This window comes from Panthera tigris, chromosome B3, assembly GCF_018350195.1.
Source record: "Panthera tigris isolate Pti1 chromosome B3, P.tigris_Pti1_mat1.1, whole genome shotgun sequence".
Taxonomy (NCBI): Eukaryota; Metazoa; Chordata; class Mammalia; order Carnivora; family Felidae; genus Panthera; species Panthera tigris.
In genome coordinates, this window is record NC_056665.1 from 110,181,268 (window position 1) to 110,205,480 (window position 24,213).

Sequence of the window (24,213 nt, forward strand, 5' to 3'; positions counted from 1 at the left end):
ACTTGGTAAGTATCCCTTTAGTTCTTGACAACCATCACAAAACTTATTTTAAGCTTTTAGACCAGGATTAGTCGACTTCAGCACTGTTGATGTTTTGGGCTAGATAGTTCCTCATTTGAGGTGGGGGTGGGGGCTGCCTCCTGCATTATGAGATGTTTAGCAGCATCCTTGGCCTCTACCCACTAGATGCCAGTAGCAACTATCCCCTCCCCAGCCCAACCCAGTTGTGACAACCAAAAACATCTCTACATTGTGAAATGTCCCCAGGGAAAGGGGGATCACCCTGTGTATGGTTAGCTTGCAGTGTCAACTGGCCACAGGTGCACAGATATTTGGGCAAACATTATTCTGAGTGTGTCTGTGAAGGTGTCTTTGGATGAACTAAAAATTTGAATCTGTAGACTGAGTAAAGCAGACTGCGCTCCCTAAAGTGAGTGGCCCTCATCCAGCTGAAGACTGAATAGAACAAAAAGGCTGACCCTTTGAGAGTAAAGGCAACTTCTCCTGCCTATTAATCTGGGACATTGGTCTTTTTCTGCCTTTGTGGATCTCAAGCCTGCTGGCTTTTGGACTGGAATGATACCATCGGCTTTCCTGGGTCTCCAGCTCGCCAACTGTAGATCTTGGAACATCTCAGCCTCCATATTTGTGAGTCAATTCTTTATAATCAATCAACCTCTCTCTCTCTCTCTCTCTCTCTCTCTGTACTACACGCTATTGGTTGTTTCTCTGGAGAACCCTGAGTAATACATGCTGGTTGAGAACCACTGTTGTACATTAGGTTACTAGAGAAAATACAGGAAACAGGGAAGAAAGAAAGAAGCAAAGCAGGGAACTACTGGGCAATGGCTAGACGTTACCTTTCTTTCCAGAGATGGTAGTTGGAAAGCATTTGATTGGGACACCAATCTTCTATTAACACAGGTTATGGTTGATAAGACCTGGGCTCACTGATGCATTTTTGCATTACACATCCAAGATGGCCCCTGGCACAGAGACTTACTTACCCCAGTGCTAGGATGACAACACTTGGCAGACACTGCTGTAAAATAAGAACAGTCTTTAAGCCGCACTTAAAAAAGGTTTTGTTTATGATCAAGTCACATTAATTTATTGGTCGTGATAAAATACATGAAATCCACTGTTTTCATTCCAAATAGAGGATACAAAACTTTCCAAATTAATGTGTCGGAAGCAAACTCACGGTGCGTAAGGTGGGAAGAGTTTAACCATACAATGTACTATTCTCTGTGGTCTCCTGAATTTGCCATGTGTTACTTGTACGTGGAGGATTTCTTCTGTGGGCCTTTCTTCTTGCACAAGTGTTTGAATTCCAAGTTTCTTTGAAACTATTTTAAGTTCATATTTGATCTACGCTGACTAAATGACTTTATTTGGCACAAAATGGAAGAGCCAATGGCAGTTAATGTCAGATGCGTCGGAGCAGTTGTCTACTAAGCAGCCGAGCGTGGCACAGAAACATGCTGCAGCACAACGGGTTCTTCCAGGTCTTGAAGACAAAAATCGCAGTTGGTGATTCCTTGTATTTAAGACATCCAGGCTTGGGGCCGTATAATCTCACCAGTTTTCAAAAAGTCCAACCATACAAACATAGAAGTACAGCAGAGAACAATCATTTACAGATTTCACTCTTAGGAATTTAAAAATTAATTATAATCAAATCCCTTAGAGCTACATTTAACGTAAAACATACAAAGACACAGATTACATTATGAAAACTCTTCGTGTGGCTTATTTTACCTCAATTACTACTAAAAAATGACACTTATCAAGGATCTGGGTTACAACACTAAGAATTTGCCTGGGCAGATAAACATTAATGGAATTATACCATTTTCCAGACTATCTTTTTCCATGATTAATAGGTATTTCCTTCAGTTTAAAGTGAGGCCTTTCCAATGTTACTTTAATAGAACATAATGAATAACTATGTTATTATCCCCACTCTATTTCTTGTCTCCATGTACTTTTTAGATGACCTACAGCAAAGAAACGAAAATGGTATTTTCTCCATTGCTTTTGTTCTTTTTTTTCCATGTGTAAACAATATGTTTGGGGTAACTTTCCATGAAGCTGAAATTGGCAAGGTTTTATTCCCAATAATGCCAATGAACGAATATCCCCCTTCCTAAAGTCTAAAGAGAAATACTACTGATTAAACTACAATAGAAATGGAATTCTGGCAATGTTGCCGTTTCTAGAGTATTTCTAAAAAATAAAAGGAAGAACTGTGTCAAAAAATTATTGAATATTAAATAGTATATGACTGCTTCTAAGACATTCTAGAGTTTACAGGTTGGAATACTGAAGTTAATAGGTTTAGCTATAGAATATATGTAGTTTTCTTTATATGGCTGGTTTTTATTAATAATATTAAGAGAACTTAACACAATTCCTCACAACACCCCTGTGAGGTAGGGATTGTTTATGTCCACTTTACAAGTGAGAAATCAGAAAAACAGAGCAAGAAATAATAATCTCAAGATATAGAAATCAAGAAATTTTGCTTTTCTTATAAGGCAAACTGCACTTATGAGTACCAGAGTTCTGACAATATGCTAATAGGGACAAATACTGAAACAAGTCTGTTTTTCTCCAGAAAACAACTATATGTAGGCTGTGGAAAGAAGAGAGAATCCTAAGTTGATCCAAGAAGAAAATGTCTGCTTAGTATTTGCCTCATACATTAATTAAGGTGCATCTAGCATTTCCAGTTTTAAGAGCTTGGTAATCATGCAAACCACATTATATGGTTAAGATTACAGCTCATTTTACAGATGATGAGGTCAAAACTAAAGGGTTTAGCTGAAAGAACCTTTTATATATATATATATATATATATATATATATACAAAGTAGATTCTCTTAGTAAGGAATCAAGTCTTAAAAAAATACACTCAGGGCACAGTATTAATTATACGTGTAACAGTTATTTTTAGAATATGCCTGTTGAATGAATGAAAAAAATTAAACAGGGGTCAGTTCCCACACCACTATTCACTGATTCTCTGCAACCCACCTTTTGGGACTTTTTTCCTATAAAATGGAGTTAACATTTTCCCACTTCCTAAAATAGAATATTATGAAGACTAAAAGAAAGAACATTTGCTCTGAATTTCTAACATTAAAAGGAACTAAATGAATGAGAATAAAAATACAATTAACCATTATGTTCTTAACGTCTAATAAGTATAAATATATTTCAGCTTTAAATTAATGTCTGCCGTGGCCAATCAGCCACAAGCAAACACAATTTCTCCAGACTCTGCCCTGAACTGCTACCCTACACCTCAACTCATATGCACCCGCAGTCCTACCCTTCAGCTACGCACTTCTTGTGTCAAGGACTAATGACTGAGCAAGAAGAAAACAGAGAAGGAAGAAATCAGAAAAACTGTCATCCTAGTGAGAAAAATAAAATTTCACTTGAAGAAGGCCGAGGAGTATATCATGAGTAGCCTAAAATACATGAAATCGATGTTAAGATGTGTGTTCACCCTATGAGATGAAATCTTTGAGGGCAGAAAAGCTTGAATCATTGTTTAAGTGACTTAAGTTTAAGATTAGATGAAGTTCTCACCCCCAAGAGCAACACATTTGTTTTTAGCCACTCCCAATGTAACTGCTACTATAAAAACAGCTAGTTAGATTTTATTCTCAACACATAACAATCTTGACCCCAGGAAGTTTTAGTCATTTGTCTGAGGGAGAAACGCTACTGCCTTAGTTAGACAATGCCCAGTAGTTTCTTCATTCAGCCTTCAAGAATAACTTACCACTTCATAAGTCACCTAAACTCAGTGTTTACCCAGAGAAAACCTTTGTGCCCTTAGAATGGGCTGGATTACTCTTTCAGCTCCCTTCTGACTCCACTCTGATGCTGTCAGGAGATGTCTTCAGAAGGATGCAGTCAATAAAGGAGCTCAGAGTTTCTGTATACAGTTAAATTGTAAGCCTCACAAGCCAGATTTATTAAAATGTCTGTGAGGCTTTGAATTTAACAGGGCAGCACACACAAAAAAGATGAGGCTGTTTTAAAGCCTCTCTGCTTTGTTATTCTTGACTAATCTTTGAAATTTAAACATTTCAGAAACAATTTAGATCTATCCTTTGTGGTGAAGTTTGACCAGCTATTCTCCAGCTACATAAAGCAGGACAATCTATCATTTAGCCCATCAGTTTTAATTTTTCTGGTGTTTTAGCTTTGTAAGTTTCACTGTTATAAAAGGGAGCTAAGGTTATTCACAAAGGGAAAGCTATCATGGACTTTAGACATAGTTCTAGGACACTGTGTGTACTGTTAGTTTTATGGACCAGAAACAAATGAAAACTGTGTCACTGAAAAACTACTTCTGCAAGTGATAGAAAATTAACATCAACTTAGGCAGCCTAGAAAATCCTCGGGCGCTGAGGGTAGAAAGACAATTTGTATTTTATCATTTTCCTCTCTAAGCTGATGTAAATTTCTGGTTATAAAAAAGTCTCAAATTTCTCTTAAGATCCTTAAGAAAACGTTCTAGATTAAGGTAACAACATTGGTGTTAGTCAAGGCAGTTCTGTCTGAAGCTCTGTTTATCTAGGTGTATGAACATTTCTGTTTCTCTGCTTAGGATTTTGTTTTACTGTTTGAATCTCCTCCATTTCTCTCTTTTCACTAAAATATTTTTCATTAACAATGAGGTATTCTCAATGTGAAAAAATAAATAAAAGCCATGCAAGATGCTGCAGAGCTAATAAGTAAAAAGTGATTTTAAAACTACTCATGATTTATTATAGCTATGCCTTAAAACAAAATTTTTATACATTATATAGTTATGCATTAGAAATAACTTTAACTCCCTATGTGGCAGAAAATATTATTATTGTTTTTTATTATTTTTAAATCTTTAATGTTTATTTATTATTGAGAGACAGAGTGTGAGTGGGGGAGGAGCAGAGAGAGGGAGACAAAGAATGTGAAGCAGGCTCCAGGCTCCGAGCTGTCAGCACAGAGCCCATGTGGGGCTCGAACTCAGAATGGCAAGATCATGACCTGAGCAGAAGTTGGATACTCAACCAACTGAGCCCCCTCAGCGCCCCAGAAAATATTTTAAATAGTCTTTACAGCGGCTTATTCATGTGAAAAATTAGCCAAAACTGATAGTCTAGAGTATTCTTTAAAAAATTTCATTTACTTCATTTTCAATTTGGTTTTACTGATTCTACTTAGAAATTCTATAAATATTTACTCTAAAGTTCCATAATTCTTACACTGATTTCTGATTGCGTAATTGCGATTTATGAACGGTTCACGGCTCTACTTGAAGGTTACATTTTAATAGCCATGTGTATAACATACCTTACAATAAGACCTAATATATACCACCTTAAAGCTATGGATAAATGGCAAAGAAAAAAGCGAACAGACGTTGAGGAAGAAGAGAGTTTATGAATAAAAAAAATGCATGTGGATTTTTTTTCAGAATTGGTATAAAAATTATGGAGGAGAAAGTGCTACTCCACAAGGATAGTGTCCACACTTTCTTGTGTGAGCTCTGACTCTAAGGCACAGGATGAATCTAACTGTTCTTGCGACAAGCAAGAACTTCTCAGGGGGACATCAGACCAGCTGTCACAGTACGGCTGAAATCTCTGGGCTACCGCATTACTGAACCTTTGGCATCGGTTGTATCTGGAAGATTTACCTTTGTGTATATACATGTGTTCCAGCAGTTGGCTTTTTCGGAGAAATTTATGACCACAGATGGAACAGCTGATTTTTCTTTTCCTTGAAAAAGAAAAATTACAGTTTAATTCTACTGGCTCTGAGTCTTTGGAGATCAGAGACACTTGGCTGATCTGCAGAGGCTCGGTGGTACCCTGGTTTGAGTGGTCAGGCTGCTGCTCATTCTCCTTGACAATAAAGGAGCTGACCCTGCGGCATTCAAGAGCCTCACTGTTTTCATTAAGCGGATGCACTTCACCAAGGTCGTTGCTTTCCAGAATGGAAGCAGGGACACCAAACGGGAGGGATCCGGACACGTGGGTATGGAGATGTTGTCTTAGGTTACTACGGGAATCAAAACGTTCCCCACAGTAATGGCATAAGTGTATTTTGATACCGCTTTCGGTGAAAGTGGGGCCTGTCACCTCCGCTGAGGGTGAGGGATGGCTCTGGGAGATCACAGACTCTGGGTCACATCTCTCCTGCTTGATGGACACTGGGGGCTTCTGGTGTTCCTCCAAGGCCTGGGCAGCAGGACGGGCCCTCTGCTGATCGGCAGTGCCATCATCCAGCCCAATAGCGAGAGAGAGCTGCAGCTGGGGGTGGTCGCCCTGCGCAGCAGCCCTGTTGCCACTGTTACTGGCAGGAGCTTCTTTGACCTCCAGCCCCGGTTTGACAGCTGTTTTTTGGGTTGTTGAGATCTGAATGCCATACAGATTGGAGGACTGCACAGTCTCTGGTGAGAACACCTGATTCATTTCAGTCGCAATGTGAGAAAGGTAGTCGGCGTGAAGAAATCGAATCCCTTCCTCCAGGCGACTATGATCCACAATCTGTTTTGGCCCTTTCCCCGTGTACATAATGTGCAGCAAATAGCTGAATATGTCAGGTTGGATATCAGTTGGTTGTATTTTTATGCATTCACTGTTAAAAACAAAAAACAGAACCGCACAAAATGAAATGACCAGCTGGCCTTTTGGGTAGCAGCATACAGTCTAAGGCTAACGTGATTTCTTCCCAAGAAGTTCAAACTTAGCAATCTGCCTTGATGAAACATATCAACGGAAAATTAAACTTTCACTATACACCAGCTCTGTGGCCCAGCAACAAGTCTTCATGTCTTCAACCTACCGCCTAAAGTTAAGAAACACACACAGATGTTCTGATGAGTTCAACATTTAGTGACTCCTAAGTGATATGCCCTATACAAGCTGCCAGGGAGTAGAAACGTGATGAATAAAACAGGTCCCTTGCTGTTAAGGAACTTACCAGTCTTTTGAATATATAATCAAAAGAACTGAGAATGGGGACCCAAAGGACACCTGCACGCCAGTCTTCACTGCAGCATTATTCACACTAGCCAAAAGGTGGAAGCAATGCGAGTGTCCAGCAACAGGTGCCTGGATAAACAAAATGTGGCCTGTCCGTACAGCGGACTATTACTCAGCCAGAGACAGGAATGAAGCTCTGACACCTGCTACAACATGGATGAACCTGGAAAACGTCTGGTAGGTGAACTAAGCCAGACACAGAAGGACACATTTTGTAGGATGCCACTTATAAAAAATATCTAGAGCAGGCAAATTCATGGAGACGGAAAGTAGATTAGAGGTTACCAGCAGTTTGGGCCGGGAGAGATGGGGCGCTATTGCTTAATGGGCACAGAGTTGCTGTTTTGGGTGATGAAAAGTTTTGGAAATGACAGCAGTGATGGTTGCACAACGCTGCTGAAAATGGTTCAAATGGCAAACTTTATGTTATATATATTTTACCAAAATAAAAAATATTAAAAATTTTAAAAGGATCTATTGAAATTGGTAATATTTAGAATTTCAATTACACTAATCCCAGGGGCACCTGGGGGGCTCAGTCGGTTGAGCATCCGACTTCGGCTCAGGTCATGATGTCGTGGCTCGTGGGTTCGAGCCCTGCATCAGGCTCCATGCTGACAGCTCACAGCCTGGAGGCTGCTTAGTTCCTGTGTCTCACTCTCCCTCTGCCCTCCCCTGCTCGCTCGCGCGCTCTCTCTCTCTCTCTCTCTCTCTCTCATAAATAAATAAATAAATAAATAGCACTAATCTTATTTTGGCTTCCTAACTATATTAACACATCTAGTCTTTACATCACAAATGAATACAGGCATAACTTTGAGAAACTTCAAAATAACCCCAAGCCCAATTTTTAGATATGAATCTAGAATTCAGATAATAGGTGGAAATAATGAGTGAACAAGAAATTGGGAAACACCCTGCAAGATGAGGATAAACAGAACCTGAGGGAAGTGCTGGATGTCAAGGAACAACAGAACCAGTCAACGGACTTACCTTCTCTGAAGCAAAACTTTGTGAATGCTTCACAGTGCACTGGGTGTCAGTAAGTATAGCGACAATCCATTTCTTTAGTCCCCGTATCTCGGGATTGCCTCCTGGGTTTCACTCTTAGCTCTCACCCACCCACTTCCAGGGTCTGTGGCAGGGCTTTTTTATATCGGTACAGAGCTCTGTTAACTGAGGATTTTTAGTTGCTCAACAGAGATACCAGACAGCAGGCCTGACACCTTTGCATCTCTTGGATTTAGTTCAGCGTGCATGGTGCCTGGCACACAACAGGCGCTTTGGGAGCTGAACCAACTCACAGCTCTTAGAGGAGACTGATGTGAAGGTACTGTTTCTAAGCCAGTTTCGACACTGACCCTAACTATGACACGTCCTCCCCTCCAACCTCCTCCCTCCTTGTGCCATGCATTCCAGTCATTCTGACATACTCCGTTTCCTCAATGTACTAGCCTGGTTCATATCTGCCTATGTTTCCGTGCACTTTTCCCTCTGCCTGCAACGTACCTTCCTGCATTCCTCTACAACATCCGGAAAACTCCTCCTGATCCTTCAAGATACAGGGCCTCAATAAAGCCTATTCCAACCTCCTCAAAATAGAGCTGCTGACACTCCACTCTACCTTCTACAACACTTCTATTATAGACGTATCACGTTAATTATTGATAGCAGTAGCTAACAGTGCAAAGCTCCGTTCCAAGCATTTTAATATTATTAATCCATTTAAATCTCAACACCATGGGGTGAGTACACATACAATGCCAGTGTCTTACACAGAAGGAAACTGAGGCACAGACAGATCAATTACACTGCGATTATTTTCTTTACGTGCACTATCTATGAGACTATTAACCCCTTGAGGGCAGGGAGCATAATTAGCCTGTTACTGGGGTCTAGCACAGTGCTGACATTAAGTACCTGATAAATACTTGAATGAATGAATGGGTAAATAAAAATGTGTAATTGAGGCTAGACTCCTAGTATTTCATGCACGGTCCTTTAAAAAAACATAGAGAATTCTATCCCTTTCAATCGAGGATGGATTAAAGCTATTCTTTGAGAGCTCAGAATCTGAATACCACTTTCCTGCCCTCTTCCTACATACCCATCATGTTGGGATAACCTAAATTCAAAACATCAAAGCACTTTTTGAAAATAGTATTTGAAACAAATGACTTTTGAACTATAGTCTAGAATATAAGATGGGTAGAACTATGACATTAAGGCCTTGCTATGAAAGTGCTACAGAACAGGTATCAAAAACTTAGTGGGTTAGAACACAGATCTTTAAAAACACGTATCTGCATTTGAGTGTAACTTATTGGGGGGCTATAATCCTGGATGGACCAATTATTTACTTCAACCTCAGTCTTCTTTTCTCTAAAATAGTGTGGATAAGAGGCACCTGGCTGGCTCAGTCGACTAAGCATCTGCCTCTTGATTTCGGCTCAGGTCATGATCTCACAGTTCATGAGTTCAAGTCCCACATTGGGATCTGTGCTAATGGTGTGAAATCTGCTTGGGATTCTGTCTCCCTTGCTCTCTGCCCGCAATCCCCACCCCCACCCCCACACTGGGTTCTGTTTCTCTCTCTCTCAAGAATAAATAAACAAATAAACTAAAATAAAATAGTGTGCATAACAGTAGAATGTACATTAGGTAAATACTTAGTGCTTGGGTATGGGATAAGCCTCCAATAACTTTTAGCTATTACTGTTTTCATTTTTACCTTCCACCATGGATCCTACACACAGAGATGAATTACTGGATGTGTAAAAAAAAAAAAAATACATAACTTTTTTTTATTTCTTAAGATGACCCCATGACAAAGAATCCCCCAAATGATGTTACAATAAGGTTTAGCTATATCACAATATTTAAAATTCTTCTGATTTACAAAAGCACATCCTTACCTTGTTTGGTGAATAAATATCATCTTGAAATAGTTAGAAAAAGCAGCAAGCACTGCTCTGTGGGCTTTGAAGTAAACGTCTCCAATAGCAACTGTGCAATCACACAGAAAACCAAATTCTCGCTGCATGTTCAGCTGCTGCAGGAGGACAAGGCTATGGCTACCTGTGTCCATTGTGGCTCTGAGAAAAAGCACAATTTTTGTTTGGTTTTTTTTTTTTGTTTTTTTTTTTACAAAATTAGCTACAGTTCACACACATCTAGAGTACAAGGACACCTAAATTTAAACGAGATTATTCAATAGTTTTTAATACTGTTAATTTCACCCCAAACCTAGCTAACATGAAATCCCCTCCTTATGAAAATACCAATTCTTCAAAAACGGTAAAATATGGTCTTTTTCATTTGGTAAGAAGGTGGCTTGGTATGAGTGACACAGAAGCAAAAGGAAGGCTGTCCTTTTTTAATCTATCTGACCTCAACGTTACCAGTCCGTCCTGTTTCCTCACTGGAAAATGGGATTGAGATGCTGACCCATTCCTCAGAGCTAAATGAGTGAGGTTATGTGACAACCACCTTGTGATGGAAATGCTATTCAAATGTTAACCATAACTGTTAATAACTTAACAGTGTCCTGGCTGGGCTAGAGGTGTTACTGCTCCTTAGGAATCCTCTATGTGGTCAGGGGACACTGGCCTCCTGACTATCATACAATGTTTGGGAAATGTGTCAGTCACAGTACATTCAGGAGCCCTTAAAATAGATACTAAGCCACATCCCCTGATTTACATGGGGCCTGGAACCCTATGGGAAAGAGCCTATACCCTGATATTGACTGGATTCAGACATACATACAAGTATGGAGGCTCCTGAAGAAACAATACAGAATGGGACCACTGGTCCTGGGGAAAATCACGCATGAGAAAGAACACGCAGAAGAATTCTGCCAGCAAGGGAGAGCAGTGTGAGCAGCAAGGGTACTGAGTGCTGTCGTTATGCGTAGGTGGGAAGCCCCGCTTCACCACCTCCTCCCCAACCGTGTAGACAGCCACCAGTGTTTTAAGGAGAAGGCGGCCGGGTACGAAGGTCGTCACTGGCAAGCTGGGGAAAACCTTCTCTAAAAGAGCAATTTCTGCGAAAGAGAATGAAGGTTCCTCACTAGCCAGAGACCAAAGTCAAAGAGGTCAGCGTTGAAAGTGTGGGGTTAGCTGTCTGGAGATTGGCCGCAGCTTGGGCAGCAGACAGCTGAGTGATCAATTATATAATAGAACCAGCTAACACTTAACGGTGTTTCCTTTCCCTTAGGAACTTTCTACTCATTTAATTCTCAATACAACTCTACAAGAAAGGGAGTAAGCAATGCACCTTACAGATGAAGAAACTGAATCAGTGCAGAATAAACGGACTCAAGTCATATTGCTAGTAAGTGGGAGAGCAGGGGATTCAAACCCAGGTACTGGGCTCCCGAGCCCAAATGTCCTCCCTTTCCACCTTTCAGAGGGAACATGACCCACAAACTGGAGATGCTTAGGGAATGGTCAGGTTATACATCAAGACACACAGGGAAGCCTTGGGGCACCTGGGTGGCTCAGTCAGTTAAGCTTCTGACTCTTGGTTTCGGCTCAGGTCATGATCTCCCGGTTTGTAAGTTTGAGCCCCGCATCGGGCTCTGCACTGACACTGTGGAGCCTGCTCAGGATTCTCTCTCTCTCTCTCTCTCTCTCTCTCTCTCTCTCTCTCTCTCCCTCTCAAAACAAACTTTAAAAGAAAAAATTATGAAGTAGTTCAGATGGACAAATAGGCCCAGAGAGCAATGGGACAAACACGCAGCCACCCAGCCCTGAGCACATAAGGTAAATGTTACAAACATGGCAGAGACCCCCTGCCATCTCTCCCCCGTTTGCACTGCCTCCGACCTTGCCTCTGAAGGCAGTCATCATCCTGACTTTGGTGTTTATGACTGTCTTGTAACAGCATTATGTTCTTGCTGCATCTGTACATATCCCTTAAGAAGGGAGAGTACTATTTTGCATGCTTTAAAAACGTATGTAAATAATAGCGTACTTTAGGAATCCTGCAATTTGCTGCTTTTAGTTCTACATTCATAAATTGCTTTTTAAAATTCTACTTACTCACACATAAGTTTCTCCTAGGCCTCCCCCAATTAAAAAATAAATGAAAACAAGACTCTTACTCCTTGCCATCTCATTTTAAAAGCCTGTAAGCAGTAATGAAATAAGGAAAATAACAGAACCTACAAAGACCCGAGCCTCAATAAAAATCCAAATTGTAAGTATTGTTCCAAAAGGCCATTTGACTAAAAGTCACTACTTATCGTATTTGCTACATTACCCAGAATCCTGAACTCCACCAATTTAGAGAGAGATTTAAACACCAAAATAAAACTGGGTATACTGAAGATTTCACCATGTGAAAAACATGTGTCTTAGATTCAATGAATGGTTCAAAGTGAAGTAGCTTAAACTAGCCTTACAAATTGTTTAAAGCAAAACAAAACCTCAGATCATAAACATTTTCACCAGATCTATATCTATCTGTCTATATATAGTGCAGTAGTATAATGAGCTATTGAACCACATGGAAATGAGAAAGGGCACACTAAAAAGCCACATATACAAAAATGTTGTGGTTAATCGTCTATGAGTAACAGTTAAATTCTTCACTTACTGAACACATTTTTTTTGAAGAGAAACTTAATAAAGAAAAAAATTATTTGAAAGCACGCATTACACAAGGCCTAGAGATAGAAAAAAAATTACACAGATACTGCAATCAAGAAGACTGCAGGCTAATAGGGGAGACAAAACATAAAACATAATAATTATGATATAAAGTAAAAGTGATAAATGTCATAAGAGCAGTTCAGAGAACATGTTATGGGGGGGGGCAGGGATCAACAGCAGGTGACTCAATGGAAAATAAGCCATTATTTAGATGGACAGGCAGAGGATGAACATAGCATTCCAGGCAGAAAAAAAACAGGATGAATAGAATTACAGGGAAGAGTGTGAATATACAGGTAACTGAAGAATTCAGTCGGGCATAGAAAAAACAAAAGTAAGTGACTAACGAGATGTGGTTAGCTCACACAGGGTACCAATTGTAAAACTGAAAGGTACTCCAGTTGTGTTTGAGATGAACTGTTAAGACGTTTTTGCTGGAGGGAGAACACACAGTAGTTAAAGCTCAGACCCTGGAATTAGACAGCTTGGATTAAAATTTCAATTCTGTCATTTAGCTGTATGATCTTGAGAAGATACTTAACTTTCTGGTCTTTGGTTTTACTTGTAAACTATGGATGGATAATTACAGTATCTATCTATCTCACAGGTTGTTATATAGATTTAATACGATAATGCATATAAGCACTTAAAAGTAGTGGGGCCCATAATACCAAGTATCATCATCATCATCATCAGGCCTGTTAGTCAAACTGCTCTAGTAACAATACATAAAAAAGATTAGCAAGGGAAAGGTATGGAGAAATAAAGACCAGCAAGGAGTCTGCTGTAATATCCAAGTAATGGCAGTGGGAATGAAGGAATAAAAAAAGACGCACCAGACGCAGAACTGACATGACCTGGCAGCAGACTAGAAGTGATAAGCCACAGAGAATATCAAGTCAAAGGTGAGTCTCAGAATTCCAGCTTGGGTCACTGGAAGAATTCGTTCCTCCCTTCAGGTCGTATTTGCAGAATAACTGTCAGGTGTCAATACAAAGGCAGGGTCCCAGAATGCTGGGGAAGAGGCACAGAAGCTGTCTTAATAAAAGAGAAGTTTCATTTTGGACATAGTTCAAGGTGTTCACGCTAGGACATCTGAGTAGAAACGCTTGGTGATCAATGAGACAACATGAGGACTGGGGCTCTGGAGATCAGGGCTAGACAGAGAGAGAAGGGCCTCAGTAATTACACAACCGAAGCCACCAGGAGTGGATGGGACTACTGAGTGAAATAAGAGGGAAAAAAAGCTAAGAATGAATCCTTGAACAACACAGAAAAGACACAAGAAGAAGAAAAGGAGAAATAAAATATATTTTCTTATATAAGGGAATGGTGAAGGAAAGGCAAGAGCCTTGGCTGGGGGAGCCCAACAGCCTCCATTTTCCATGGTGGAAAATGCTGCAGACAAACGTGAGGATGAGGCCTATTACAAATGCCCCAAGTGTGGGGACCAAGAGGTTTCTGGTGACCTTTGACAATGGGAAAGCAGCAAGAGCAAAATATCTCACTGCAAGAGGATGTTAGAAAGCACACGTCATAAGTAGGTACAGATAGGATAGGGCACTGAGAATAGGCAGCTTCAGCTTGGAGAAGACTTCCAGCCTGAAGAGGGGTGGAGTCTCTAGAAGCCAGAAGGAACACAAGCAGAAGTCTTAAGTGTAGTAGTCAGCCACAGAGAAGAGAGGGATTTCTTTCTGATGGTGGCAAGGAGATGATGAGGTGAGGGGAGAATGTGAGAGTAGTCTGTAGATGGCTTTGATTTACAATATTATGAAGTTAGTCCATATGCAAAGGGAAGAGCTGAATTTAGGCCTTGAAAGAAACCTAGAGTAATAATCCCTGATGCTAACATATAGTGATGAAGTTCATACAGAACTTTCACATAAAACAATCTCTTTTTCTCTTTTAGGTGTGATACTTTCTATTAACCTGTCTTCAAATTCATGGACTCTTGTCATTTCTGTTAAACTCATTCAGTGAATTTTTAATTTCAGATATATTTCCAGGTCTAAAATTTTCATCTCATTCCTTTTTAGTGTCTGGTTCTCTGCTGAGATTTCCTATTTCTTTGCCCATTACCACTTTACTTTATGTTCTTGAGCATAGTTATAATAGCTACTTTAAATCTTCTCTGCCAGGGGTGCCTGGGTGGCTTGGTCAGTTAAGTGTTTGGCTCAGGTCATGATCTCACAGTTTGTGAGTTCGAGCCCCGCGTCAGGCTCTGCGCTATTGGTTCAGAGCCTGGAGCCTGCTTCGGATTCTGTGTCTCCCTCTCTCTGCCCCTCCCCTCCCCTGCTTGTGCCCCGTGTCTCTCTCTCAAAAATAAACATTAAATCTTCTCTGCCAAATCCAACCTCTGGGTCATCTTGGAATCAATCTTCATTAATTAGGGTGATAGTTTTCTGTTTCATTTTGGACAATATCCTAGACATTGTGATTACTGCAGTAAAGACTCTAGATTCTGTAATATTCTTCCAAAACACATTGATGTTTTTGCTTTGTTGTTATAATTAACTTGGTTGGACTTAAACTCCAAATTCTGCCTGCCCTCTGGTTCAGTGTTTTTAGCAGTAGGTGTGCCGAATGGGGGTTGCTCCACATATATCTAAGTTTAGGGATTGGTAAGAGATTCAAGCTGAGTAATATACAGTATTTGGGGTCCTCCCAGCATCCTTTCTGGAATTTTCCTTTTCTTCCCAGCTGTGTGATCACCCTGAACTCTGTCCTCTTTTCTTCAAGCAAGTAAGATTACAGGTTATTAACCTAATTTTAGCCATCTCCTCATGTCACCAACAGGAGTCTTCTCTCAGGATAAAAGCCATAGAAATGGAAATGTGCCCACTGCTGTTCCCTTCTCCCAAGTATAGACCTTATTCCAGTTTCTGCCTGATTTTTGTCACTTTCAAATGCCATCTGGTAGTTTCTAAAGCTTTTTTTCAAGTTCATACAGTTGACCCTTGAACATTGGTTTGAGCTGCACAGGTCCACTTATATGTGGATTTTTTTCCATAAACACAGTACTGTACATGTATTTTCTCTGACCTATGATTTTTTTTTTTTAAAGTAAGCTCCAGGCCCAACATGGGGCTTCAACTCAGAACCCCGAGATCAAGAGTCGAACGCTCTACTGACTGAGCTAGCCAAGCGCCCCTTCCTTATGATTTTAGTAAGTTTTCTTTTCTCTACCTTATTATAATATAGCATATTATACATATAAAAAATGTGTTAGTTGACTGTTTATGCTATCAGTAAAGCTTCCAGTCAACAATAGGCTCTTAGCAGTTAAGCTGAGGGTAGGGAGTCAAGTTATATGCAGATTTTCAACTGCAGAGGGGTTGGTACCCCTAATCCCCACTCAGTGCAAGGGTCAAATGTAGTTTTTATTTCAGAATTGTCCCAACAGGAACTACTCAGCCATTATCACCCTTCATCAGTTCTAAATAGTCCTGGACTCAAGATCCACTTACACTCTTAAACACTATTAAGGACTGCAAAAGGCTGTTGTTTATGTGGATTATATTTATCAATATTTGCCATATAAAAAATTAAAAGTGAGACTTTTTTTTGAGAGACATAATGTGTCAGCATGTGAGCAAGGGAGGGGCAGAGGGGGGACGGGGAGAGAGGGGGAAGGGGGGAGGGGGAGGAGGGAGAGAGAGAGAGAGGGAGAGAGAGAGAGCAAGAATCCCAAGCAGGCTCCATGCTCAGTGCAGAGTCCAACGTGGGGCTCAATCCTATGACCCTGGGATCATGACCTAAGCCAACATCAAGAGTCAGATGCTCAACTGACTGAGCCACACAGGTGCCCCAAAAGGGAGACATTTTAAAATTTTTAATTCATTTAAAATAACAGTAAGCCCATTATATATTAACATAAAATATACTTTTTCTAAAAAAATAACTACATATATTTTTTAAGTGGAAGGGTAACATTGTTTTATAGTTAACAATCTTCTGATGCCTGGCTCTAAAAAATACAGCTGGGTTCATTGCTTCTCCATTCACATAATCTGTTGCCACATTAAAAAAAAAAATGTTTATTTATTGGGACGCCTGTGTGGCTCAGTTGGTTGATTGTCCGACTTTGGCTCAGGTCATAATCTCAGGATTTGTTGAGTTCGAGCCCTGTGTTGGGCTCTGTGCTGACAGCTCAGAGGCTGGAGCCTGCTTCAGATTCTGTGTTTCTCTCTCTCTCTCTGACCCTCCCCTACTTGCGCCCTGTGTCTTTCAAAAATAAATAAACGTTTAAAAAAAAAAGTTTATTTATTTTGAGAGAGAGAATCCCAAGCAGGCCGTGTGCTCTGAGGTCAGAGCCCTACTCAGGGCTCAATCTCCTAAACTGTCAGATCATGACCTGAGAAGAAATCGAGTCGGTTGCTTAACCAACTGAGCCACCCAGGTGCCCCTGCCACATGTTGTTTCGATTCAAGCATAGTAAGATATTTCAGCCTTGCAAAAGCAAGCTCCTTGTAGATCCTGAAAAGGTTTCCGGAACCTCTGGGGGTCCTTGCACCATAATTTGAGAATCTCTGCCCTATGCTATCTTTTTTTGATCCTATGAGGTAGTAGAGCAGGTACTATATTGGTTCCATTTTATGGTTGAGGAAGCACAGGCTTAGGGAAGGCAGGAAAGGTACCCGACGTCAGGCAATTAGCCATTAACTGACAGTACTTCAGGTCTGACTTTACTTTTATTTTTTTGTTAAAGTTAATTAGTTACTCAAGGACAATTCCTTTTTTTTTTTTAATGTTTATTATTTATTTTTGAGAGCAAGAGAGACAAAGCCCGAGCCGGGGAGGGGCAGAGAAAGAGGAAGACACAGAATCTGAAGCAGGCTCCAGCCATGAGCGGTCAGCAGAGCCCAATATAGGGCTCAAACCCATGAACTGGGGGATTATGCCCTGAGCTGAAGTCAGACGCTCAACCAACTGAGCCACACAGGCACCCTTCAAGTCTGACTTTAAACTCATGCCCTTTCTTTAAAACCCCCATGTAAAACTTTTAACATACATACTGATGCAGATTTTGCAAATATATTGAATTGAATAAGGGGGAAATTTTTCCAAGTGTATAAAATGAAAAAAACTCAGATCTGTTAAAAAAAAAAAAACAAAAACAAACCACAACTTACATACATAATAGGCTCATTCAAACTTGTTTGCATAATAATAGACCTTTGATGTTTCAAGGCAACACAACCAGATTTTATCTCATGTCAGTATAGCCAATCCACCACAGAGTTATTAAAAACATTTGCTAATGCAAACTACTTTGCAAATTATTAGCTAAACTTTTCATATAGCCTTTGCTCATTATTTCTTTGACCATCAATTCTATTTTCTCTACTATGTGGAACAGCCAAAGCTTTCTATGCATGCAGAAAGATCTTAGAAGTTACATTTAAGAATTTCCGGTGGAGGGGCAGCTGGGTGGCTCAGTTGGTTGTGTCCAACTCTTGACTTGGCTCAAGCCCTGCATAGGGCTCTGTGCTGGGCATGGAGCCTGCTTAAGATTCTCTCCCTCCCTCCCTCTGGGAGGGAAAAAAAAAGTTAAGAAAAAACGAATTTGGGGTGGCAATTTTAAGATGTGAGAGAGGTTGCAGAAAAATAATTTTATACATTTTATTAAATTGACAGATACCATAGTCAAAATGAAAGAGTACTTCATCTTAAGATGCTTTATTATCAAAGTGGTATTTATACTGTAATAATAAAATCAGTATTGATATTTAAGAAAAACTACAAAATCTTATTTACTAACTCAATTGCAGTAACTCTGGATTAGCTCAAACTAAGTAAACTAGAACAGCTTTATACCAGTATCTATTTTTGTTTAATAAAAAGTTAGCTGACATTTAACATCTTTTAGTTTTTACTTATTTTATATTATTTATTCTCATTTATTTAAATATTTATTGTATTAGACTGGACTCTCAGATCTATGGTAGCCAGACGATAGACGATATCCTTGAATACACAGCTTTTCATTCTCTCAGGCTGTATGAATCTTTAATAAAAGAGAGACATAGGTATAAGACATCTGTTGCTGTAGAAAATAAACAGTCTTAGATATTTTCTCTGTGGTTCCTACCATTGTGACTTTATTATTAATTATAATTAATAGACAAAGAGAAAAGTTGGCAGAGGAATGTGTACAGCTTTTTTGAGATACTTACTCATGGCTATAAATACAAAGATAAAAGCAGATATATTCAAAGTGCCAAGTGATAACAGACTTTATACAATGGTTTTAATTTTTCAATGGTACTTTCACATGACTGTGGAGGTGTAACAGTTTATAATCTAGAGAAGGAATGTTTGCAGAGATCATTTTATCATGGAACAGTAGCTCTTATCACTTACTGTACTGTAAAACTTAAAATGCAGGGGCTGTACTGATGCCTGCGTTCTACTCCACGCTAACCCAAAGAGAATTGCTGTGAGGCTCAGATCCTTTTTTAAAAAGCTCTTCAGGTAGTTCTAATATGATGCCTCAGTTAAGAACCACTGTATTAGAAGGGAACCAAGCAACCCGAAGAGAATATTTCACTCTATAATTTCAGAGAAAAAGAAGCAATTTTACAAGAAGTTCTCAAAATGTGGGAATTATACCAATTACGTTAAATGAAAAATCAACTATTGTACTTCTAATGTTAAACAAAAAAATTAGCCAGATCCTAAGAAACAAAAGTGCTCCCAAACTAGTAGAATGGGCACTGGGGGTAGAGGAGGAACACATCATTTTCAGACTTCTTCTAAAGAAGTATTTAGGAAAAAGAGGTATGTCCTCTCAGACGCCATTATGCCTATTTTCATAATATCTGAAAATGATACGGAAATCACAAATCTGAAAATACTGAGATAAAACGTACAGTAATTCTAGGATCTGCTTATGAAAATCACTAAAAATATTAGAAAAGAGGGTAAGAAGCAGACGTGGTAGAAGACACAGGAAGAGCAGTTATGCTCTAGAAACCTTTAACGGAACAGGGAAACGTTAGTTTGGGGCCTCCTGCCTGTTGCCAGACCCAGCCAGCCTACTACATCTCTAACCCCCATCTAACCAACATGTGGGATGCCTGATAAAGCCGCAGCACCAGGCAAACATGAATGCTAATACTGGTGAATGCAAACAGCTAGCGGACCTTAAAAAAATCAGAACCCTGTGAAGGAAAATAAACGGTCTTCTTAGTCCACTAAAAAAATAATGACTGCATTTCTGAAAGAAAAAAAAAAGCTACTCAAAGGACAGCAGAAAGCTGGAAAACGACAATGCTAGTACAGATCTAGAATATAGTATAAACAAGAATAATTATTACTTCTGAATATAGGTGAACCAGTACTTCCTTTGCTACAGAACGTTCCACAAACATGTTATCCACATGGGTTAATTTTGCTTAAAGTGCCTAGAGTTTTTCACAAGGAACCAAAAGTCATTATATGACTGATAAGTACAGGGAAGAAATGAATTAGAAAAATTTCAAAAATAACTAACAATACTAGAAACATTTTTTTCTTCAATTAAGATTTAAAAAGGGGTGTGTGGGAGGCTCAGTCAGTCAAGCGTCCAACTTCAGCCCAGGTCATGATCTCACGGGTTCGGGTTCGTGAGTTCAAGCCACGCATGGGGCTCTGTGCTGACAGCTGGGAGCCTGGAGCCTGCTTGGAATTCTGTGTGCCACTCTCTTTTACCCTCCCCCACAACAAGTAAACATGAAAAAAATTTTTTTTTAAAGATTAAAAAAAAAATTCCCACTGGCAAAGGGAAAGCAGATATGTGAATAAATTACTAATCCTAAAACTGATGTTTGTTTCAAATACTTTCCTCTTACTCCACTCGCCCTAAACAAGTTCAAGTAGCAATCTTTAGTATCCTAGAAAAAATAATACTGTTCTAGTTAAAGTAGCTACTATTATAATGAGTAAATACTATATGCAAGGCCTTGTGCTAAGTGCTCTATGTACATTCTCCCTTTCAGTCCTCACCTTGACTATGCGTTATTTTTATTTCCGTTTTACAGATGAAGAAAGACCTAGACTTAGTACCCACAACTAGCAGATAGTATAAAGTGGGGATCAAGAGCTAGGTCTGATTCCATAACCTGCGCTGATAACTATCAACTGGAATAGTACTTTTCTTAGCATTCTTCTCTCAAAAGACTGACGTTCGCATGCAATTTGGAATAAATAAGCAAAAACGGAGCACAGGAAGTGGTGTACGAGTACTTTAAAATTTATCAAGATAAGAGCACCTGCACTGCTTTTTTAAGACGAGGAAAAAAAAAAACCCTGCAATAATCTAAAACCCCAACTCTGTTCTGGCCCTATTATGACAAAAAAAAAAAAGACAAGTTTTTCTGTAACAAGATGGTCAAGCACCACCTATGGGCCATAGTAAATAAATCACTTTGGTTCAGTGGTGGGGAGGGCATTATGCAACACTTCCCAGCACTGCCTTTGCCAGGATATTTTACGGCCAAGACTCTTGGGCCCCTCCTCCCCAGCTAGACAGCCTGGCTCCTGCCCATTCCCCTCAGGAGATAGGGTGGAAGCACACAGCTCCATTTTCTAAGGCAAAGAGGGCAGCTGAAAGTCCTGCTCAGCCTCTCTGGGCAACCACAGGCGCCAATAAATCAGCCACAGGCGATTCTCTCATCCTTTTCCTGGCTTGAAGTCGTAGCAAGATACAATGCACAAGAGCACTGACTGGACTTGTGAGATAAGTGATCTGGCCTTGAATTCTGCTGTAAACGACAGTATCACAGAAGACAGGTAAATCCTCTAAGTCTGTTTCCTCGCTTGTAACATAGAAACACTACTACCTCCTTTTTTATTAAGTACTCACAATTCATCTATGAAAGTGGCTAGCCACTGCTGGTGCTCAGTAAACAGTGAACAAGCTGAGGAGAATCCATTTCCACTGCTTCCAAATAAGACATTCAGGGAAGGGCTGGGCAAGAAGGTATAGCACGTCATGTGACGCCCCTCCCTGCTTTGTCGCTAACCATCCTTGTGACCTTCCACGGTTTCCCGTAACCTCCCAGCTATCAGAACTAATCTATTCCAAACAAACAAACAAAACCAAAATGAATCTATTACACGTGCTATCCCAGTATCCTGCGCCCTATTAAGGGACTGTTTTCTGATCATGGATAGTTTACCCTTAACCAAAACACATCCAGATTGCTTGCTAAACAGATCTTTGATGCCTTAACCTAAGGAAGCAACCAATGCTGCAAACATTGGTTATTCTTGCAGATAATACGGCTGAATTTTGGAGACAGGCTTTGAGCCCCAAAGTACATCATAGGGAGTCTATTTCACCTAGAGATAATGCCAACCCCATTCCTTAAAATAACAGAGCCATCACACAATGGCCAAGCCTGATTTCTCAATAATCTGAATCAAGGCAAGTATATCACCTCTGGCAGACAGTCTCTACAGTGAGTGGGTTAAACCGGCACTGTGCTCCTGGTGTGGTGGAGAGCCCAATAATCAAGGCCTAGAGCCCTACGGTCCAGTTACTCAAAAGATGTAGGGCTTCGATCAAGCTACACGTTCTTTAGGCCGGGTGTCTTTGATTGTAAAATGAGAGGGATGAACTGGATTTCCTCTAAGGCCCCTTGCAGCTTTAAAATGTCATTCCAACGTATACCTTACACGCTTGACAAAATCCTGTGAGAATCAACAGTTTTGCCAAAAGACCCGAGTCTCAAGAGAACGAATACCAAATATAATTCCCCGGGGGAACCGGGCGTTACTTTAGGAAACACATTAGCTACTATCAAGTTCCAAGTACAGCTCTAGGTGCTGCCTAAGCAGCTTGATTTTTCCAAATAACAAGTGCTAGGTAAGCAGTGAATGATGGGGCAAACTTTTAAAAGAAAAACTGGATTTACTCAGAATGAAATCAATATAATCCGAAAAAAGGAAGAAATGAATTATGAAGGGGGGAGGAACTTCCTGCCCTAGAAACGGGGTAATCACAAACAGGGGTGGGGGAGGGAGAGGACAGTGGCCGAAGCGTCTCGCAGTTTGCACCACGAGACCCGCCCACTTGCGAGAAGGGTCCGCGCGGCCGCCCGGGGAACGCCGCAGGCCTGCTGGCGGGGGTTCCCACGCGGGGTCAGGCCCCGACAGCCACCTTCTGCGGGCAGCGAAAGGTGGTTCTGGGCATCCTCGGCCCAGCGCTCCCTCGCGGTTGCCATTTTCCTCCTGTGCCCTGATTGACATGTCAAACGGACCAGAACACCCCTCTCCCCAGCTACTTGCATCTGTCCCACGACCGGCGCAGCTGCAGGCCGCCGCCCCGGGCGGCTCGCGGCGGGAGGGACTGAGCCCGGAGCAGCCCACAGGGGCCGGGCCGCGTCGCTTACCCAGACGCCGCCGCGGCGGCCAGCCGGCTCCACCGTGCGGGAGGGGCGGCTCCCGCGCCGCGCACGTCACGCGGCGGCGCCGGCTCACGCACCCCACGGTCCGCTCTCGCGCGGCTTCCCGCGCCGGCCGCCCCGCGATGGGCCCACGTGACCGCGCGCCTGGTAGCCGGGGAACGAGGAGAGCGGGGGCAGAAGAGTGCGTGCGTACGTGCGCGCCCGCCCGCCTGCCTACTCAAGAGGCTAGGCGGGGGTCGGCCCGCGCTCTGGGCACCTCCGCCACGGTCCTCAGTCGTGACTCTGTAGGCGGAAGCGTGGAGATGAGCTTGAGCGTCACAGGCTCCCCACACACAACCGCGTGACCCGGGGACTTTCCCCAGGGTGTGCAGAAGCACAGCACTACCTCAGTTCGGGGGTGGGGGTGGGGGAGGATGCGCCCGCGTGTTCGCGGGAAGAGGGGTGGGGGCGCGGGGCCAAGGAGGCCGAGCCGCTGGAGCCTGAGGGGGGGTGCGGGGGGAGGCGGGCTGGGCGGGGTGGGGCATGGCGGGGGAAGTGACTCAAGGCCAGAGGCGGACAGGCCCATGGCAGGCGGAGTGGGGGGAGCGCGGGGAATGGGTGACCCCGGACCGACTGGCGGCGCACGGGACAGGGCGAGGGTGCCGGCGCCCCCAGAACGCCGGGGACGAACCGCGCGGGGAGGCCCAGCTGCTGAGCCCTCCGGGACAGGGGTCTGACATCTGGACGGAGTGGGAAAACAGCATCCTGCCCTTGGGGAGTCGGGAGGAGCCCAGTCCCATCCAGCTGTGCAAACAGGAGGAGGAGGAGGTCCCAAGCCTACCCTTGGGAGAGGGGCTAGAGGGGTGGTAAAGCCGCCGCCGCCGCGCCGGCCCCCGCGGTGCGGGTTGCGCCAGCCTCCCCGGAGCCCGACGCAGAAACTTGTTGCAAACAAACAGGCGACCGCGGGTGCCCCTAGCAGCCAGCGGCGGAGTGGGTGGGCGGGCGAGAGGGAGGGGAAGGCTGGCGGACGCCGCAGCGAACTGGTGGGCAGACCCGGAGTCGCCGCGTAAGCGGGGCCGGCTCAGTGCGGTGCGGCAGGCGCGGCTGTGCGGCAGCGGAAGTCCTTTGTT

The 24,213-nt window shown here is 42.1% G+C and overlaps 1 protein-coding gene across 6 annotated transcripts; it reads right to left on the reverse strand.

Annotated features, from left to right (window-relative positions):
• Positions 1 to 761: 761 nt before the first annotated feature.
• On the reverse strand, positions 762 to 24,204 carry ZBTB25 (zinc finger and BTB domain containing 25). Of its 6 annotated transcripts, none has more exons than XM_042989873.1 (4): positions 21,559 to 23,078; positions 9,972 to 10,151; positions 5,706 to 6,649; positions 762 to 1,510 (listed from the first exon to the last, which is right to left on the reverse strand). In XM_042989873.1, the coding sequence occupies exons 1-4, from the start codon at positions 21,687 to 21,689 to the stop codon at positions 1,455 to 1,457; spliced, it is 1,311 nt and encodes a 436-aa protein (XP_042845807.1). In that variant the 5' UTR covers positions 21,690 to 23,078; the 3' UTR covers positions 762 to 1,454. The 6 variants fall into 6 exon arrangements, with proteins under 6 accessions (XP_042845807.1, XP_042845808.1, XP_042845811.1 ...); XM_042989874.1 differs by lacking the exon at positions 762 to 1,510 and having other exon boundaries at positions 5,055 to 6,649; positions 21,559 to 21,663; positions 22,136 to 23,078; XM_042989877.1 differs by lacking the exons at positions 762 to 1,510; positions 21,559 to 23,078 and adding an exon at positions 23,925 to 24,204 and having other exon boundaries at positions 5,055 to 6,649.
• Positions 24,205 to 24,213: the final 9 nt, after the last annotated feature.